Source organism: Hyla sarda, chromosome 6 (assembly GCF_029499605.1).
Source record: "Hyla sarda isolate aHylSar1 chromosome 6, aHylSar1.hap1, whole genome shotgun sequence".
NCBI classification, from domain to species: domain Eukaryota; kingdom Metazoa; phylum Chordata; class Amphibia; order Anura; family Hylidae; genus Hyla; species Hyla sarda.
In genome coordinates this window covers 186,161,545-186,182,066 of record NC_079194.1, presented here as the reverse complement: position 1 = coordinate 186,182,066, position 20,522 = coordinate 186,161,545, and the positions used below count along the sequence as shown (strand labels likewise).

The 20,522-nt window shown below is 45.5% G+C and overlaps 1 protein-coding gene across 1 annotated transcript; it reads left to right on the top strand.

Annotated features, from left to right (window-relative positions):
• The first annotated feature begins 1,066 nt into the window (after window positions 1-1,066).
• LOC130276558 (uncharacterized) lies at window positions 1,067-19,157 on the top strand. Its single transcript, XM_056526101.1, has 2 exons — window positions 1,067-1,922; window positions 16,195-19,157. The coding sequence occupies exons 1-2, from the start codon at window positions 1,617-1,619 to the stop codon at window positions 17,455-17,457; spliced, it is 1,569 nt and encodes a 522-aa protein (XP_056382076.1). The 5' UTR covers window positions 1,067-1,616; the 3' UTR covers window positions 17,458-19,157.
• The last annotated feature ends 1,365 nt before the right edge of the window (window positions 19,158-20,522 follow it).

Sequence of the window (20,522 nt, the reverse complement as noted above, 5' to 3'; positions counted from 1 at the left end):
AGTAGTTAGGCATCCAGTTATAAGTTAGGTAGCCCCCCAATAAGTATAGGCAGTTACACCCCCTCCCCCGTTCCCTATAGGCAGAGTCACCCCCTCTCTTCCCCATAGGTTTAGGCAGTTACCCCCCCCCCCTCTTCCCCATAGGTATAGGCAGTTACCCCCCCCCCCTCTCTCTTCCCCATAGGTATAGGCATTTACCCCCACCTCTCTCTTCCCCATAGGTATAGGCAGTTACCTCCCCTCTCTTCCCCATAGGTATAGGCAGTTACCTCCCCCCCCTCTTCCCCATAGGTATGGGCAGTTACCCCCCCCCCCCCTCTCTCTTCCCCATAGGTATAGGCAGTTACCCCCCCCCCCTCTCTTCCCCATAGGTATAGTAAGTTAACCCCCTCCCCCCCCTCCCTCTTCCCCATGGAACTGGGGTGGGGGGGGGGGAATGCCACAGGGGAATTGGGGTGGGTGGGGTGGAATTCAGAGACACACACACACTGGCCGACACACGCACACACACTGGCCGACAGACACACAAACGCTGACACACACATAGTAACAGACACACTTACCTACTACCGCAGCACCTCTCCAGTCTCCTCTCAGTCTCGGGCCAGCGAGTGACGTGACGTCCTGCGCGGGTCTGCGGAGTGACCTCACTTCCGCAACGTCCCTCCGCAGATCCAGCCGCCCAGCCGCACAGCATTGCACAGTGCCAGGTAAGATTTTAGACTGGGACAGCCTCAGAGTCAGACATGGTGCTCGAACCCCCGCTCAGCGGTGCCGCTTTTTTAGGTTAGTGTGTGATCACAGTGAATGAAAAATACCGGCCATTGCATGGCCGGTATTTTTCATCCAAACTTACCGGCACAGCCCGGAATCTGAACGAAAATACCGGCTGTGCCGGTAAAATACCTGTAGGGTGGCAACCCTAGTCGGGATATGAGGACGGGATGGGAGGTCGGGATAGGAGGTCGGGATAGGAGGATGGGACAGGAGGATGGTATAGGAGGTCGGGACAGGAGGTCGAGATAGGAGGACGGGATAGGAGGACGGGATAGGAGGTCGGGATGTGGGGTTGGGATATGACATCAAGATATGAGGACGGGATATGAAGTCAAAAGCTTCCTCCTTTGTTTATTTTCCTCCTCAACAAGGATTAGGAAGGAACCACCGTTCCGGTAGATGTCCGGCATTAACTCTTTAGACGAGGCAATCAAAATTGAAAGAATTCGGGTTGTTTGGATGTCCGTAGACTTTACCCAGAGCGGCCTCATTACTATAGGATCGTAAAAAGTAGATCTATGTTACCCCAAATTTAACGCGAGCGAAGCTGCGGGCAAAAGCTACTAGTAAATATTTATATTACAACTGTTACACCATGTATGGTGGAGACACAGGCTCTGTCCTGCTACATCTGTATATAAGCTGAAGGGACAACTTGACTTTCACTTTTGCTTCACACTTCCTGGCCTGTTGCAGTTTGATTGACACAGAACATGTCCTATGTGGCTTTGCACTGTGCACACACCCAGCCAATGTTCTAGAGGGAGCTGGGGGGCAGAGCCTGAGAACTCCTAACTTCCTCATGCAGGAAAGGAAGCCACAAGCTGAGCTCTAATAACATGAGCATTACACACAGACAAAAGCTCTACCAAGATTACATCTCCCACTATGAATCCAGGAGCTATGAAGGCAACGTCACCTTGTGTGACCAGGAGCTGGAGTGCAGGGGGGACACTGTGCTGTGTGACTCCCCTGCAGCACTAGGTGAATCCTACACCCAGCTGATCAGACAGAACTTACAGAGCCAAAATGAGGAGCACAGGGTGGAAGTGCTGAAGCAGATGAAGAAGGGGTTTGCAGTTCTAGAGCTTATCTGTGTCAATTTATTTCTGTTCCCATGGAGGAAAGAGATCAGGACACTAAAGGTAGGAAAACAAAAAGTAGCAACTGCAGCTGAGGCGCATAAAGGACCTAATTCCAATGCTGAGAGCTATGAGTTTCTGTCATACATTAAAGGGGTACTCCGGCCCTGAGACATCTTACCCCCTATCCAAAAGACCCCCGCAATCTTGTATTCGCCACTCACCTGTTTGAGCTGCACGCCATGGTGCCAGCTCACAAACAGCCGGGTGGCGTCCACGGGATCGGAGTACAGTGATCCCTCGATCTACGATGGCCCCGACATACGATAATTTCAACATGCGATGGCCTCTCAGAGGCCATCGCATGTTGAAGGCAGCATCAACATACGATGCTTTTTTATGTCGGGGCCATCGCATAAACGGCTATCCGGCAGCGCTGACTGCTTCAGCTGCCACCGGATAGCCGTTTACGGTGCCCCGTGAGATCCGGTGATGTCTCTTACCTGTCCTCGGGGCTCCGGCGCGTCCTCTTTGGGATCCCCTGCATCGTCGGCGCTCTCCATCAACGTCATCATGTCGCTGCACACACCGTCCCGTCATCCAATAGGAGCGGCGTGCTTAGCGACGTGATGGCGGCGACAGAGAGCGCGGATGCCGGGGAAGCAGAGGCCTGACGGCTACTACTAAATACTAGGCACAAGCCAGAGTCCTGAGGGTGTTTCGCTGCATCAGCAGCGTCATCAGATGACTTGCCCCCAGTCCTCTGATGACGCTGCTGATGCAGCGAAACGCCGTCAGGACTCTGGCTTGTGCCTAGTATTTTAATAGCAGGCGTATCTACCAGCACAAGTACATATATTTCTCTCAGTACCTCAGTAGTGGCCATACCAGTATTTGTGGCACACACTACCTAGAGGCTTCCAATCATAGTCATTATATGTGCTAGGTAGACCCTGTATTTTTAAATTAGTGTGGTACACACAAACACATCTGTCTTATTATTATCACAATTTCAGTTTATTTTAATTGCATCCAATAAAAGTTACATTTTATCTAATTTCATTTGGGGGGTTCTAGTTTAGGGTACCCCTTTTGGGGGTTTCCCCTAAAGTTGTTGTACATTAAATATTACCCTGTTACCCCCTGGGGTTTTGTTGTTTAGTTACAACTATATATAGCCTGTCCCTTTTTTTTTTTGCTACCCCAGTGTCCTGTTTAACCCCTTAAGGACTCAGGGTTTTTCCGTTTTTGCACTTTCGTTTTTTCCTCCTTACCTTTTAAAAATCATAACCCTTTCAATTTTCCACCTAAAAATCCATATTATGGCTTATTTTTTGCGTCGCCAATTCTACTTTGCAGTGACATTAGTCATTTTACCCAAAAATGCACGGCGAAACGGAAAAAAAAATCATTGTGCGACAAAATCGAAAAAAAAACGCGATTTTGTAACTTTTGGGGGCTTTCGTTTCTACGCAGTGCATATTTCGGTAAAAATTACACCTTATCTTTATTCTGTAGGTCCATACGGTTAAAATGATACCCTACTTATATAGGTTTGATTTTGTCGCACTTCTGGAAAAAATCATAACTACATGCAGGAAAATTTATACGTTTAAAAATGTCATCTTCCGACCCCTATAACTTTTTTATTTTTTCACGTATGGGGTGGTATGAGGACTCATTTTTTGCGCCGTGATCTGAAGTTTTTATCGGTATGATTTTTGTTTTGATCGGACTTTTTGATCACTTTTTATTCATTTTTTAATGATATAAAAAGTGACCAAAATACGCTTTTTTGGACTTTGGAATTTTTTTGCGCGTACGCCATTGACCGTACGGCTTAATTAATAATATATTTTTATAGTTCGGACATTTACGCACGCGGCGATACCACATATGTTTATTTTTTATTTTTTTTACACTGTTTTATTTTTTTTATGGGAAAAGGGGGGTGATTTAAACTTTTATTAGGGAAGGGGTTAAATGACCTTTATTAACACTTTTTTTTTACATTTTTTTTGCAGTGTTATAGGTCCCATAGGGACCTATAACACTGCACACACTGATCTCTTACACAGATCACAGGCATGTATTAACACGCCTGTGATCAGCATTATCGGCGCTTGACTGCTCCTGCCTGGATCTCAGGCACGGAGCAGTCATTCGTTGATCGGACACCGGGGAGGCAGGTAAGAGCCCTCCCGGTGTCCGATCAGCTGTTCGGGACGCCGCGATTTCACCGCGGCGGTCCCGAACAGCCCGACTGAGCAGCCGGGTCACTTTCACTTTCACTTTAGAAGCGGCGGTCAGCTTTGACCGCCGCTTCTAAAGGGTTAATACCGCACATCGCCGCGATCGGCGATGTGTGGTATTAGCCGCGGGTCCCGGCCGTTGATTAGCGCCGGGACCGACGCGATATGATGCGGGATCGCGGCGCGATCCCGCTTCATATCGCGGGAGCCGGCGCAGGACGTAAATATACGTCCTGCGTCGTTAAGGGGTTAAGGGTATGTTCCCACACGGCGTATTTTGCTGCTTATTTGGTGCTGCGTATTTTCCTACCCATTGACTTCAACAGAGAAAATAAAATACGCAGCAGCAAATACGCAGCAAATACGCCGTGTGGGAATGTACCCTAAAGGAAATTTGGTCAGCCGATTGATACATCCACTGATACTGAAAAGGGTTTATACAGTATTAGAAAAAAACATGTCTGCTTTCTTCCTTAACCCCTTAAGGACCCAGCCAATTTTCACTGTAGGACCCGGCCATTTTTTGCACATCTGACCACTGTCACTTTAAACATTAATAACTCTGGGATGCTTTTACCTTTCTTTCTGATTCCGAGAGAGTTTTTTCGTGACATATTCTGCTTTATGGTAGTGGTAAAATTTTGTCGATACTTGCATCATTTCTTGGTGAAAAATTCCCAAATTTGATGAAAAAATTGAAAATTTTGCATTTTTTTTAACTTTGAAGCTCTCTGCTTATAAGGAAAATGAATATTCCAAATAAATTATATATTGATTCACATATACAATATGTCTACTTTATGTTTCCATCATAAAGTTGGCATGTTTTTACTTTTGGAAGACATCAGAGGGCTTCAAATTATAGCAGCAATTTTCCGATTTTTCACAAAATTTTCAAAATCAAAATTTTTCATGGACCAGTTCAGATTTGAAGTGGATTTGAAGGGCCTTCTTATTAGAAATACCCCAAAAATGACCCCATTATAAAAACTGCACCCCTCAAAGTATTCAAAATGACATTCAAAAGGTTTGTTAACCCTTTAGGTGTTTCACAGGAATAGCAGCAAATTGAAGGAGAAAATTCAAAATCTTCATTTTATACACTCGCATGTTCTTGTAGACCCAGTTATTGAATTTTTACAAGGGGTAAAAAGAGATAAATCTTCCTAAAATGTGTAACCCAATTTCTCTCGAGTAAGAAAATACCTCGTGTGTATGTCAAGTGTTCGGCAGGTGCAGTAGAGGGCTCAGAAGGGAAGGAGCGACAGTGGGATTTTGGAGGGTGAGTTTTTCTGAAATGGTTTTTGGGGGGCATGTCACATTTAGGAAGCCCCTATGGTGCCAGAACAGCAAAAAAAAAACCACATGGCATACTATTTTGGAAACTACACCCCTCAAGGCACGTAACAAGGGGTCGAGTGAGCCTTAACACCCCACAGGTGTTTGACGACTTTTTGTTAAAGTTGGATGTGGAAATTATTATTTTTTTTTTCATTAAAATGCTAGTTTTCCCTCAAATTAATTTTTTTTTACAAGGGGTAATAGGACAAAATGCCCCCCAAAATGTGAAACCTCATCTCTTCTGAGTATGGAAATACCTGTGTGGACGTCAAGTGCTCTGCTGGCGCACTACAATGCTCAGAAGAGAAGGGGCGCCATTGAGCTTTTGGGAAAAAAAATGTTGGAAGTCAGGGACCATGTGCGTTTACAAAGCCCCTCATGCTGCCAGAACAGTGGACTCCCCCACATGTGACCCTAGTTTGGAAACTACACCCCTCACAGAATTTAATAAGGGGTGCAGTGAGTATTTACACCCCACTGGCGTTTGACAGATCTTTGGAACAGTGGGCTGTGCAAATGAAAAATTACTTTTTTCATTTTCACGTACCACTGTTCCAAAAATCAGTCAGACACCTGTGGGGCGTAAATGCTCACTGTACCCATTATTACATTCCGTGAGGGGTCACATGTGGGTATTTATTTTTTTGCGTTTATGTCAGAACCGCTGTAAAATCGGCCACTCCTGTGCAAATCACCAATTTAGGCCTCAAATGTACATGGTGCACTCTCACTCCTGAGCCTTGTTGTGCACCCGCAGAGCATTTTACGCCCACATCTGGGGTATTTCTGTACTGAGGAAATTTGCTTGTGAAAATAAAAAGTATGGGGCAACACCAGCATGTTAGTGTAAAATTTTTCATCTTTTTACACTAACAAGCTGGTGTAGCCCCCAACTTTTCCTTTTCATAAGGGGTAAAAGGAGAAAAAGCCCCCTAAAATTTGTAGTTCAATTTTTCCCGAGTACGGAGATACCCCATATGTGGCCCTAAACTGTTTCCTTGAAATACGACAGGGCTCTGAAGTGAGAGAGCGCCATGCGCATTTGAGGACTAAATTAGGGATTGCATAGGGGTATTCTACGCCACTGATTCCCAAACAGGGTGCCTCCAGCTGTTGCTAAACTCCCAGCATGCCTGGACAGTCAGTGGCTGTCCAGAAATGCTGGGAGTTGTTGTTTTGCAACAGCTGGAGGCTCCGTTTTGGAAACACTGCCGTACAATACGTTTTTAATTTTTATTGGGGGGGGGGGGGGAGAGTGTTAGGGGGTGTATATGTAGTGTTTTACTCTTTATGATGTGTTAGTGTAGTGTTTTTAGGGTACATTCACACTGGTGTGTTACAGTGAGTTTCCAGCTAGGAGTTTGCGCTGCGGCAAAAAAATAGCAATTTGCTGCAGCCCAAACTTGAAGCAAGAAACTTACTGTAAGCCTGCCCGTGTGAATGTACCTTGTATGTTCACATGGGGGGGGGGGGCAAACCTCCAGCTGTTTCAAAACTACAACTCCCAGCATGCACTGACAGACCGTGCATGCTGGGAGTTGTAGTTTTGCAACAGCTGGAGGCACACTGGTTGAAAAACCTTCAGTTAGCTTCTGTTATCTAACTCAGTATTTTCCAACCAGTGTGCCTCCAGCTGTTGCAAAACTACAACTCCCAGCATGTACTGATCACCAAAGGGCATGCTGGGAGATGTAGTTATGCAACAGCTGGAGGTACGCAACTACAACTCCCAGCATGCCGAGACAGCTGTTTGGGCATGCTGGGATTTGCAGTTTTGCAACATCTGGAGGGCTACAGTTTTAGAGACCACTGCAAAGTGATCTCCAAACTGTGGTCCTCCAGCTGTTGCGAAACTACAAATCCCAGCATGCCCGGACAGCAAACAGCTGTTTGGGCATGCTAGGAGTTGTAGTTTTGCAAGATCTGGAGGGCAACAGTTTAGAGACCACTAGATAGTGGTCTCAAACTGTAGCCCTCCAGCTGTTGCAAAACTACATATTCCAGCATGCCCAAACAGCTGTCTGGGCATGCTGGGAGTTGTAGTTTTGCAACATCTGGAGGGCTACAGTTAGAGACCACTATCTAGTGGTCTCAGACTGTACCCTCCAGATGTCGCTAGGCAACTCGCCGGCTTCCATAGGATCCAGCCGCCCGCGACATTGCCGCCCGCCGATCTCCGTCGCCCTCGGTAAGTGGATCTTCGGCCCCAGTCCCTGTCGGGTTTCCCCGTCCTGCCCCGCCTATTGTGGGTGGGCAGGACGGGGAAAACGAAAGTTAACCCCCCCCCCCGCCCCCGATCTGCTATTTGTGGTTGCGTCTAGACCACCAATAGCAGGGATAGGACGGGTAGCACCCCTGCCACCTCACTCCTATCCCTTCAGGGGGATTGTGGGTGTCATGGACACCCGCGATCCCCCTTCTATTCCGGGTCATCATAGACCCGTAATGACCCGGAATCGCGCAAATCGCAAGTGTGAATTCACTTGCGATTTGCCGCGATCGCCGACATGGAGGGGTCTGATGACCTCCCTGGGCCTTTGCACGGGATGCCTGCTGAATGATTTCAGCAGGCATCCCGGTCCGATCCCCGCCCGGTGCGCGTCTGGGGCTGGAATTCTCCATGACGTATGCGTACGTCATGGGTCCTTAAGTACCAGGGTGTCATGACGTACGCGGGGTTAAAGGGGTTAAACGTACGCGGGGTTAAAGGGGTTAAACATGGCCACACCTGTCTACCAGTTATGTCTGTTAGTGCAGCTTACCTCCATTGAAGTGGATGATGCCGAGCTGCAATAAAACACAACCTGAGGACAGGTGTGGCATTGTTTTTGGAAGAAAGCTCTACAGCAGTGTTTCTCAACGAGGGTGCCCCCAGCTGTTGCAGAACTACAACTCCCATAATTTCCAGACAGCCAAAGGCATTCTCAGAGCTGTAGTTTTGCAACTGCTGGAAGTACCCTGGTTGGAAAACTGCTCTAGAGAGAGAAAAACAGACAGGACTGCACATCCACATGTTATACACTCATCTACTGCTTCTTAGCAAAACATACAAAAGCTACTATCAGGTAGTTAGTATATGTTTTGATCAAATTGTGTAAGCCCACTTACCTCTTCACAGCCACCTCATTTGAGTAGGTCTCTAGCCTAAAAGGTATAACACTGCACAGCAACCACCGCTGCTGCAAATCCAGCGCCCACAGGGGCAGCGACCCAGCAGTCTAGAAACCCCACAGCTGCTAGGCTAAGCCCCTCTACTCTGGATCATGCATCCCACATGCTGTATCAGATATTGCAGCTTCTCCATACCTAGCAGAGTATGTGGCATTGGCCAGTCTTCCTAAGGGGTACTCCATTGGAAACATCTTATCCCCTATCCAAAGGATAAGGGATAAAATGTTAGATTGCGGGGGTCCCGCCGCCACGATCTCTGGGTTGGCGGCGGCCGGAACATGGAAGATTGCAGCTTCTGCAGTTCGTGATGTCACACCACGCCCCTCTATTCATGTCTATGGGAGGGGGCGTGATGGCTAGTACATAGCCATCACGCCTCCTCCCATAGACGTGAATGGAGGGGGCGTGGCGGCCGGCATCACAAGTCATCGGGTACGGAGCGGAGTTTGCTCCATGCACCGAATGACAGTGGTTCCGCAGTCATAGGGGATAGGGGATAAGATGTTTACATCGAAGTACCCCTTTAAAAGTGCAGGACAATCTCTACAGCCCATGAGTAAAGCGATCAGGAAATGTACTGGAACTCTTAAAGGGGTATTCCGCCCCTAGACATCTTATCCCCTATCCAAAGGATAGGGGATAAGATGTCAGATCGCCGCTGTCCCGCTGCTGGGGACCCCCGGGATCCCTGCTGCGGCACCGCGCTATCATTACAGCACAGAGCGAGTTCGCTCTGTGCGTAATGACGGGCGATACCGGGGGACGGAGCAGCGTGACGTCATGGCGCCTCCCCTCGTGACATCAAGGCCCGTCCCCTTAATGCAAGTCTATGGGAGGGGCCGTGACATCACAAGGGGCGGAGCCGTGACGTAACGATGCTCTGGCCCCTGTACCGCCCATCATTACGTGCAGAGCGAACTCGCTCTGTGCTATAATGAGAGCGCGGTGCCGCAGCGGGGATCCCGGGGGTCCCCAGCAGCGGGACCGCGGCGATCTGACATCTTATCCCCTATCCTTTGGATAGGGGATAAGATGTCTAGGGGCGGAATACCCCTTTAAAGATGTGCATAGGACTTCAAACAAAGGTCCCTACCCTCACAAATAGGGTGAATTTAGTTTTACTGTATTTTTAGTTGACATAGAAGTAAAGTGTACCATGTTTCATTAAATATCTCCAGCCATTTGGAAGTTCTGCTGGAACATACATTGAGTTTTATATATACATATATATCTCCTTAAAGGAAAACTGACAGCCAGGTTCAACCAAACTAAACCCAATAAACTGGGTTATAGTGTGGGGGAACAGGATTCTATAGATGTAAGATATCGGAAGTGGAGCGTGCACTCCCTGGCGGTGTAATTCAATTCAATGTATTATTCAATGGTGTAAGTGCACACCTGATGGGCTGGTGGAGGTTAATGCAGTGGCCCTCAGACAAATCACGCTGACACATGCGGGGTGCATACACTAGAGTGAGGCATCATAGAATTCACAACAACAAAAGAGAAGTGTGCACTCACCGCAGGGAACGTCAGGCTGTACCGGAGTCCGGGTCACGAGCAGCAGGTTACTGGAGACGCATCACGGGGAGCGCTCAGAGGCGATGCCGGCCTTTCGCACGATAAAGCGTGCTTCTTCCAGCCTACAAGAAGCACGGTAGAAGCCGGAAGAAGCACGCTTTATCGTGCGAAAGGCCGGCATCGCCTCTGAGCGCTCCCCGTGATGCGTCTCCAGTAACCTGCTGCTCGTGACCCGGACTCCGGTACAGCCTGACGTTCCCTGCGGTGAGTGCACACTTCTCTTTTGTTGTTGTGAACAGGATTCTAATGAGCGGTCACTTAGTAAAATTTCTTCAGTAGGTCCCGAGATATCACTTTCCGAAGTTCCGTATTCTGGGAGCTGCGCTGTGGAGGTGGGCCCCCAACCCCCCCTCGGCTGGCCTTTTCTGTCTCCTTTTGCTACCTCTTAATACGGCCCCCGCTATTTAGATATTCATAGTCTTCAACTCCACGTCCTAGTGACACACCAGTCACATGAGCGCAGCGCTCTCTCTGCAGAGCGCATGCGCCAGAAGATTTAATCGTGACTGGAATGCAGGGAAAATCTTCCAACGAATGCGCTCTGCAGAGAGAGTTCTGCGCTCACGTGACTCCACATCACTAGGACGTGGAGTTGAAGACTATGAATATTTAAATAGTGGGGACGTTATTAGGAGGTAACAAAGGGAGACATATTAGGAGGTAACAGAGGGAGACAGAAGCTGCCAGCCAGGGGGCCCGCCTCCACAACGCAGCTCCCAGAATACAAGAACAGAACTTAGGAAGTTGATATCTTGGGACCTACTGAAGCAATTTCAGTAAGTGACCCCTTGTTAGACTCCTGTTCACCCACACTATAGTGTGGGTGAACCTGGCTGACACTTTTCTCTAGACTACTCCTTTAAAGGAAAACTATCTTCAGTAGAGATGAGCGAAGTTACAGTGATTCGATTCGTCAAGAACTTCTCAGCTCTGCAGTTGCTACTTTATCCTGCATGAATTAGTTCAGCTTTCAGGTGCTCCTGCGGGCTGGAGACTCTTTCCTAGGACTGTATCCACATTTTCCAGCTCACCGGAGAACCTGAAAGCTTAACTAATTTATGCAGGCTAAAGTCAGCAACTGCCGAGTCGAGAAGTTTGTGACGAATTGAATCACTGTAACTTCGTTCATCTCTCATCTTCAACCCGGGCTGCAAAAAAAAAGTCTCACCTTCCTCCATTCCCCCATAGCGCCGCTACAGCTGTTCGGTCCTTCGGTCCAGTCTTCATTTTTCTTCTGTGTGCACGGATCGTCACAGTGCGCTCAACCTATCACCAGCCAAGATGGGAAATCGCTGCTGACGGCAATATGCTGACCTCAGCGTGACGATCTGTGCACACGGAAGAAGACCATACCGGAAGAGGGACAAAACACTCCCAATAGGGGGCAACCAGGTTTATGTTCCGGCCCTACCTTGTACACAGAGACACCATCAGGAGGTACAGCCAATACCCCAGTAAGGGGCCTCCGCCCCGCTGCAGAAGCCCCAGCACAGAAGCAGAAGACCGCTGTTTAAACAGTGGCCTCCTGCATTTGTACATCCACTGGCCACATAATTCACCCCCCTCCTTCCCTGATCCCTGTGCCACTTTATTTCCCCTGTGCCAAATCATCCACCCCCTTTTTTACCCCCTGTGCCACATGATTTCCTCTTGATCCCCCCCCCCCACTGTGCTTTTTCATTCCCCCTTTATTACCCTCTGTGCAAATTCATCACCCCATCTTTACCACTCCCTGTGCCATTTCATTCCCCCTTTATCCCCCTGTGCCACTTCATAAAGAGGGGGTGATGAATTTACACAGACGGTAATAAAGAGGGAATGAAATGGCACAGGGGGATCAAGGGTAAATGATGTGGCACAGGGGGTGATGGGGGGGGATAATTTGGCACAAGGCACGGGGGAATAAGGTGGCACAGAGTATAAACGGGGTTGATAAGGGGAGATTAAACATCACTGGAAGATTCCACTGTAATATTGCTTTTTAATGTTTTATAGGTAATTACACTCTGGAGTGAGTACAGTACAGTATTTGGCCATTTAGAAAGATTTTTGAATCTTTTTTTCCCAATAGGGGACATCTCTCAATAGTGGACACTTTTTTATTCCCTGTGAGTGTCTGCTATTGGGTGATTCTACTGTGTATGTATATATACACTGCTCAAAAAAAATAAAGGGAACACTTAAACAACACGATGTAACTCCAAGTCAATCATACTTCTGTGAAATCACACTGTCCACTCAGGAAGCAACACTGATTGACAATCAATTTCACATGCTGTTGTGCAAATGGAACAGACAACAGGTGGAAATTATAGGTAATTAGCAAGACACCCCCAATAAAAGAGTGGTTCTGCAGGTGGTGACCACAGACCAATTCTCAGTTCCTATGCTTCCTGGCAGATGTTTTAGTCACTTTTGAATGCTGGAGGTGCTTTCACTCTAATAGTAGCATGAGACGGAGTCTACAACCCACACAAGTGGCTCAGGTAGTGCAGCTCATCCAGGATGGTACATCAATGTGAGCTGTGGCAAGAAGGTTTGCTGCGTCTGTCAGCGTAGTGCCAAGAGCATGGAGGCGCTACCAGAAGATAGGTCAGTACATCAGGAGACGTGGAGGAGGCCGTAGGAGGGCAACAACCCAGCAGCAGGACCGCTACCTCCGCCTTTGTGCAAGGAGGAGCACTGCCAGAGCCCTGCAAAAAGACCTCCAGCAGGCACAAATGTGCATGTGTCCACTCAAACGGTCAGAAACAGACTCCATGAGGGTGGTATGAAGGCCTGACGTCCACAGGTGGGGATTGTGCTTACAGCCCAACACCGTGCAGGACATTTGGCATTTTCCAGAGAACACCAAGATTGGCAAATTCGCCACTGTTGCCCTGTGCTCTTCACAGATGAAAGCAGGTTCACACTGAGCACATGTGACAGACGTGACAGAGTCTGGAGATGCTGTGGAGAACGTTCTGCTGCCTGCAACATCCTCTAGCAGGACCAGTTTTGCGGTGGGTCAGTAATGGTGTGGGGTGGCATTTCTTTGGGGGGCCACACAGCCTTCCATGTGCTTGCCAGAGGTAGCCTGACTGCCATTAGGTACCGAGATGAGATCCTCAGACCCCTTGTGAGACCATATGCTGGTGCGGTTGGACCTGGGCTCCTCCTAATGCAAGACAATCCTAGACCTCATGTGGCTGGAGTGTGTCAGCAGTTCCTGCAAGAGAAAGGCATTTATGCTATGGACTGGCCCGCCCGTTCCCCAGAACTGAATCTGATTGAGCACATCTGGGACATCATGTCTCGCTCCATCGATCAACGCCACATTGCACCACAGACTGTCCAGGAGTTGACAGATGCCTTAGTCCAGGTCTGGGAGGACATCCCTCAGGAGACCATCCGCCACCTCATCAGGAGCATGCCCAGGCATTGTAGGGAGGTCATACGAGCACGTGGAGGCCACACACACTACTGAGCCTCATTGTGACTTGTTTTAAGGACATTACATCAAAGTTGGATCAGCCTGTAGTGTGGTTTTCCACTTTGATTTTGAGTGGGACTCCATATCCAGACCTCCATGGGTTGATAAGTTTGATTTCCATTGATAATTTTTGTGTGATTTTGTTGTCAGCACATTCAACTATGTAAAGACAAAAGTATTTCATACGATTAGTTCATTCATTCAGATCTAGGATGTGTTATCTTAGTGTTCCCTGTATTTTTTTGAGAAGTGTGTGTAGATATACACCAGTAGATCACCTGGCACTGCCCAGTATTCCTACCTAAACCTTGTGGGAGATGAAAAGTAACATGTGAGGCCCTCATATCCCATCCTCCTGTCTCTACCTCATATCTCTCCTCATATCCCGACCTCATAAGCCATCCTTAGGTGGGGCTGAGCTGTGATAAAGAGATTGTAGGCCAAAAATAAAAGGGGCATAGCTTTGTGTGAGGGGGCATAGCTTGCAGGTTAGACCAATGCACAATAAAGGGGTGAAAGTAGAAAAGTGCATGTCTTGTAGCAGAAGGCATGGCTTGCAAACCAGACCGAGACATTCACCTGAGATGCAGAGCGCAACTTTTGGAGTTAGGTGGGTCTGAGCTGTGATGAAGAGATTGTGGTTGAAGGACCTGTGATGTGGGTGTATAGGACAAAAATGGGTGTATTTTGGCCTTGAGCAAGAGTGGAGCTTGTAGAGTAAGGTACTGGAAGTCCCATAGACCTTAGGCATAAAAATAAAAACACCCTCGCAAATGGGGGTGGGTTAAGATTAATTATCCTATATTTTGAGTTGACATATATGTTACATGCGTACCTAGTTTCTTTAAAATATCTCCAGCCATTTGGAAGTGATGCTGGAACATACACACAAACACATAATGGGGGAGATTTATCAAAACCTGGGTAGAGGAAAAGTGGTGCAGTTGCTCCTTTTGTTGATTTTTCAGAAGCCTTGTTAAAAATGAAAGAAGTGATCTGATTGGTTGCTATGGGCACGGTTGCACGGGTTTTGATAAATCTCCAAAATTGAGTTTTGTAGATAGATTCATTTAATTGAACAGAGTTTAGCTGCATTACCAGACATAGCCCATGGACAGAAATGGCACTGTTTTGGGGGGGGGGGGGGGGGCAGAAATATAGCCTTTTTTCTTATTCCATACAATCTTTTAAATGGGCAATAATACAAAGTTTTAGGATTTAGTAATCTAAAGTCCATAAGCAGTAGACCTAATAGTGATAATCAATTACCTATTTTGTACCCTGTATTTACTTTGGTTGGTGTAGGTGAATGATTTTTCGACACCTTTTTTATGTGTGGTGGTTATGTGCATATGCACCAAATATAATTAATGGTTGAATAGCATGTGATAAATATGGTGCTAGTACAAAAAAAATGTTTACTTACACTTTAGTACATCACTTTTTATGGTTCCTCCTCTGCAACTTTTTAAAGACTTTTTAACCCGTTATGCTATTTTTTAAATGCTGTACACAGCCGGTCTGGGCTGGTGTATGTGTCTACTATAATTGAGGGCATTGCGACTTTTTAGTCATTTTAGTTAGCAAGAAGTCACTTCAGCAAGAAGTCACACAAATTTTGAGACATTTCTGCGACTTTTCTACACCAAAAAAGGCTCTGAATTTGTTGATAAATTCCCCCTATATGTAGGATTTATTTACAAAAACATAATTTCTATTTACTTCTTTGTGTCTGTTAAAAATCGAATAATCTGATACATCATGTGCCTCATTTTACATATCATTTTACATATGCTTCCTGATGACAGACAGGTATTGGTAAAAACAAGACTTCTAATCGTCACAAGTAACTGGAACACCTCATTGATGTCTAATATCTGAACCGAAACATGTCTATTAAAAGGGGAACTCCGAAGGAAATGTATTTTCCCTTTAGATTCATGCTTCTAGAATTAATCAGACTATAAAAATCCCATATACAGGACTTTACAGTATTTTTTCTTTTTTAAACACTACAGGCCTTAGTGGTGATCATACGGGTCTGGGAAGTTCCCTTTAAAAAATATAAGAAGTGATCACTGAAGTTCTTCATTCTCTCAGACAATAGAATTCAGGAAGTGCCGTCCTTTGTGCCTACTGTGCGGGTCTACACTAGTGATGAGCCCCCAGATGTCAACATTGTCCCGTGTCCAAGACCGGTTTATAAAGGGAATGTGTCATCAAAAAATTACCCATTGTTTAAATCAAGCTTTTATGTTAACCATATTTGCATTTTAATATCTATATTTTAATTTTGCAGTTTTCATTCTGGCCACTAGGGCTAAAACTAATCTGAGACTTCCTGTTTTGTACAGATCATTTCCCAGTAATGCCTTTCTGCTCATAGCCTTCACACATCTTTATTAATTGTGCAGCAGTGTAACACAAACAATAATTGGATTTTTCATGTGTCCCTTTTAAATTCATCATTATTGGCTTTGAATTTCTTATTTTATTATAATATATTATTTTCTTGCAGAAATTTACTGGAAGTTTTGTCTATTTTGTTAAACCCATCATCCCAGAAAATATAATTCAGCAGATCCTCCAACAAGTGGGTTACTCTAAAGCATCAGAGACGGCATATATCATGACTGGCAAAATAAACTCTGAAGAAGCCAAGCAGACTGCTTTCGAATTGTACCTGGCTAGAATTCATTGTGACAAGTTGCTCTGGCACTTGAATGAAAATAAGTCTGTCTCTGTAAGTCTACTGGTCAATGGGCCCAGTACTGAAGCAAACAGTGCAAATGAAAACAGTAGTTATGCTGGGAAAAAAACTAGCAGAATCACGGACGTCCATAAAACCGACAGAATAAATAATTTAGATTTTCAAAGCAACGTCACCAATAATAATGACACTATAAAAGATACAGACCTGACTTTAACAAATACAAGCAGCCATGATTTTATCTCTGATACTTCCAAGAAGGATACAAGTTACTATATGAAACACATGGACAGTGATGAGTTCCTTGCAAAGTACAGTGACCTAAACTTAGCCCAACAGCCAATTTTCCCATTACATATCAAACAAAACAAGCCCAAACAGTGGGCAGCACCAGTCTCAGAACCAAACTTTGAACACCACATCCCAGAGTCCATTGTAATACAATCTGAATTGGCTATATCTGACAGCAAAGACCTTGCTGAGAAGGCCACTTGTGATCTACAAGCTGACAACATTGATGTAAGAACTTTTACTGATAATCTGGAAACTCCAAAATCTCTTATAGTTAATGAACATCCAGCAGAAACCATTGTGCTAACTAAGCAAGAGCGTGTAGTGACCAAACTAAAGATGCAAAACATGGCCGGAGAGTCCTTGGCCTACCCTGTTGAGGAAACATTACCACCAGATTCAACAAAATTTCCTAACAGCAGTGATATGGGTAGAAAGGAGGTAAAGTGGGCATTCCTGAAGACTAAGGAGGGCGCTGAGAGCTTTGCCACTCCAATGCCCTTATCTTCTGATTTCTCCATGTTGAATATCTCCAGTAAGTCAGCTGTCTGGACTCCAGGTACAGAGAACAGGCTCCGAGAGCCACCCAACTCCACATACATTCCGCCAATGGCACTCAAAAGTGAGTTGACAAAGTTGACAAATACCAAACCAGAAGAAAACCACTTCCAGGCCCCTTCTCCACCAGAAGGTACCCTTCTGGTTAATGAGTTTAAAGTACTAGAGGACACCAAGGAGGACTATGTGATGATAACTAGAAAAGATCCTCTCCAAAACTGAGTTTTATTATCCATAAAAGGTGATGGTGGGGAAGAAAAAATTATTTTGAGTTGAGATGATAATTCCAAGACCTATAGTCCAGGCAGTAAGCCTTTGACTGCTATTTTGACAAGGTGCAGGACATTTAATAGCTTGTAGATAGCACTTTATTTTGTTATCAAACACAACATAACTATCATCTAACAAACATCTGATATAATATTGCATAATAAATCCTTGATATGTTTTGGTCAGTGGGGTCTGGGTTCTCAGACCTTCACCAAACAATGAAACGAAGGACCAAGCTGAGTGCTGTGCCTTTTTATTTGGTGCAGCTTGGAGCGTTGATTGATCAGTGTACAGATTAAAATAATGTCTGAGACTTTTTACAAATCCAAACACCACATGCCCTGCTTTTCAAAGAGAGCCACAGAGGCACAGAGCTTAGCTGAGCGCTTCTGCCCATTCTTTTCAGAGGTTGGTAAAGGTCTTAGCACCCAGACCTAACCGACCAAAATTTATAACGTCACTAGAACACATCAGAGGTTTGAAGAAATGGGCAAAAATGATAGTGTGTTATGCCTAGTGCAGGGCTGGGAGATGGTACATGGCACAGTTATTCAAAAACACCAAAGAGAGATTCCGTGGGTAATGCTCTGGCCCAGCAAATACGTATAACATTATTTTTAGACGTGCCCGGACTGTTCCTTTTAACACCCTATTTGCAGCAAAAACATACAGTAATAGGAGCTGGGATCTTTTAACTTTACTGGATGCTATTTACACATTGATTTCAATATTAAAACAGTATGGACCTTTTTTTTGGGGGGGGGGGGGGAGTGAAAACATTACTTAATCGATGTGTAATTTTTCCTCTTGGGGACCAATAATTCGTATGGGGTCCTATGAAGATTCATTAAAGGGACAACTGTAAATGATCACGTGAACCATTAGTTATGTCTATGCAGCAATAAACCATTTCCAATGGAAATTTCTCCCATACCTGCACTGTTATTTGATCCATGGTACTCAAAGTAGTAATATAATAATACAGCATTCTGACAAGTATACAGCTGCAAATTCATATGGTACCTCAACCCCCCCCCCCCCCCCATGTAGGTCTGTACAAATATTAAAGTTGAATTATCTATTTCTTTGATCAAATTGCCTCCCAATGGGCATAAAGGGCATGCCCAGCTTTGAATAAATTTTAAAGCAAATACATAAATATACAGTAATCTACTGAGTAGCTTTATAAATACTGTATATAGCATTATTGTCCTGTACTAATCTAAAACAGCCTGTATTATACTTCAGGGCTGGGATTAAGTCCTGGGGAAAAAAGTGAGGGAACTCACCCAAGATTTCCACTCAAGAGCTGGTTCTGCAGAACTCCTGCTAATGGGAATAGTGATTCTGCTGTGGAAAAAGTGCAGAAACTCAGTTCCCACATGTTCCTGCAGGACTTGAGCCCTGCTTTAGGGCTGTGTTCACAATTCAGCTGGTTTCTATTGGAAACAGACTATAAGCGTGTTGTCATAGCTTCCCCTAACAACTTAATATATGGGGAGGTAGCTAGTTTTTTGTGCCCTTACAATGAAGTGTTCCCACATTCAGGTTTGTAACTGCAGTTATTGAATAAAAGTCAGGAACAAATCTTAAATGAAGGAAATGTATAATGGAAAGTACCAGGTGATCCAAAAGTCAGGACGAACTTTAAAAACGAATCAAGAAACAAAGATACGGTTTGCACCAAAAGGATGGAAAAGAAACCAGGTTTTGTGTGGCAACGAGAAAAAAAAATAGTTCTGTTGGCGACCAACAGATGGCGCTATACAGCATTTAGTAGCATTTCTTGCGTTATGGCAGACACATTATGGCAGATGGCATCTTTCAGTGCTGCTAGTGATGCCGCGGTACACTTTTGACTTCAAGAGCCCCACAGCCAAAAGTCACAGGGTGTCAGATTGGGAGATCTTGGAGGCCATGCGTGATTAAAGTAGCGACTGATAATGCGATCCTCCCCAAATGTTGAGCACAGCAGGCGTTGCACAGGCAGAGCAATATGAGGTGGTGCTCCATCTTGCATAAAGGTGACTGTTTGGAGTGCCTGTCGCGCTTGCAGTTCAGGAATAATGTTGTTCTGTAACAGTGCTACATATCGCTGACCAGTGACAGAAACTGTTTTGAAACCCGTCACCAACAGAACAATTTTTTTTTCGTTGCCACACAAAACCCGGTTTCTTTTCCATCTGTTTGGCGCAAACCGTATCTTTTGTTTCTTGATTCTTTTTCGAATTATTAATTTTTAAAGTTTGTCCTGACTTTTGGATCACCCGGTATGAAAAATATTATACCAGCGCTTCCTATGTGTATACGGTATTTAACCCCTTAACGACCACGAACGTAAATGTACGTCCTGGTTTGGCGGTACGTCGCGCACTAGGACGTACATTTACGTCCTGTGTATGACTGCAAGCATCGGAGCGGTGATCGCGTCATACACAGCAGGTTCCCTGCTGTTCCCGGTAATGGGCAACATCCGCGATCACACGGCTGTCTGCCATTAACCCCTCAGATGCTGTGATTAGAGATGAGCGAACTTACAGTAAATTCGATTCGTCACGAACTAGTTCAGCTTTCAGGTGCTCCGGTTGGCTGGAAAAGGTGGATACAGTCCTAGGAAAGAGTCTCCTAGGACTGTATCCACCTTTTCCAGCCCACGGGAGCACCTGAAAGCTGAACTAATTTATGCAGGGAAAGTCATCAACTGCCGAGCCGAGAAGTTCGTGACTAATCGAATTTACTGTAAATTCGCTCATCTCTAGCCGTGATCAGTACAGATCACGGCATCTGTGGCAATGCGCATGTTAAAATAGATGATCGGAATGATCTGTAATGGCGGAATGAAAAATCCCCTCCCCCCGATAAAAATGAAAATTGTCAGTTTTTCCCATTTTACTCCCAAAAAGCGTAAATTTTTATTTTATAAATAAATTTGGTATCACCGCGTGCATAAATGTCCCAACTATCAAAATATAATGTTAATGTTCCCTTACGGTGAATGGCATAGACGTAAAAAATAG

Bases quoted from the DNA above. Each gene is read 5' to 3' on its own strand.
- LOC130276558 (XM_056526101.1), top strand. From the start codon at position 1,617: ATGAGCATTACACACAGACAAAAGCTCTACCAAGATTACATCTCCCAC. The intron at 1,923-16,194 runs GTAGGAAAACAA...ATTTTCTTGCAG, and splicing joins AAGAGATCAGGACACTAAAG to AAATTTACTGGAAGTTTTGT.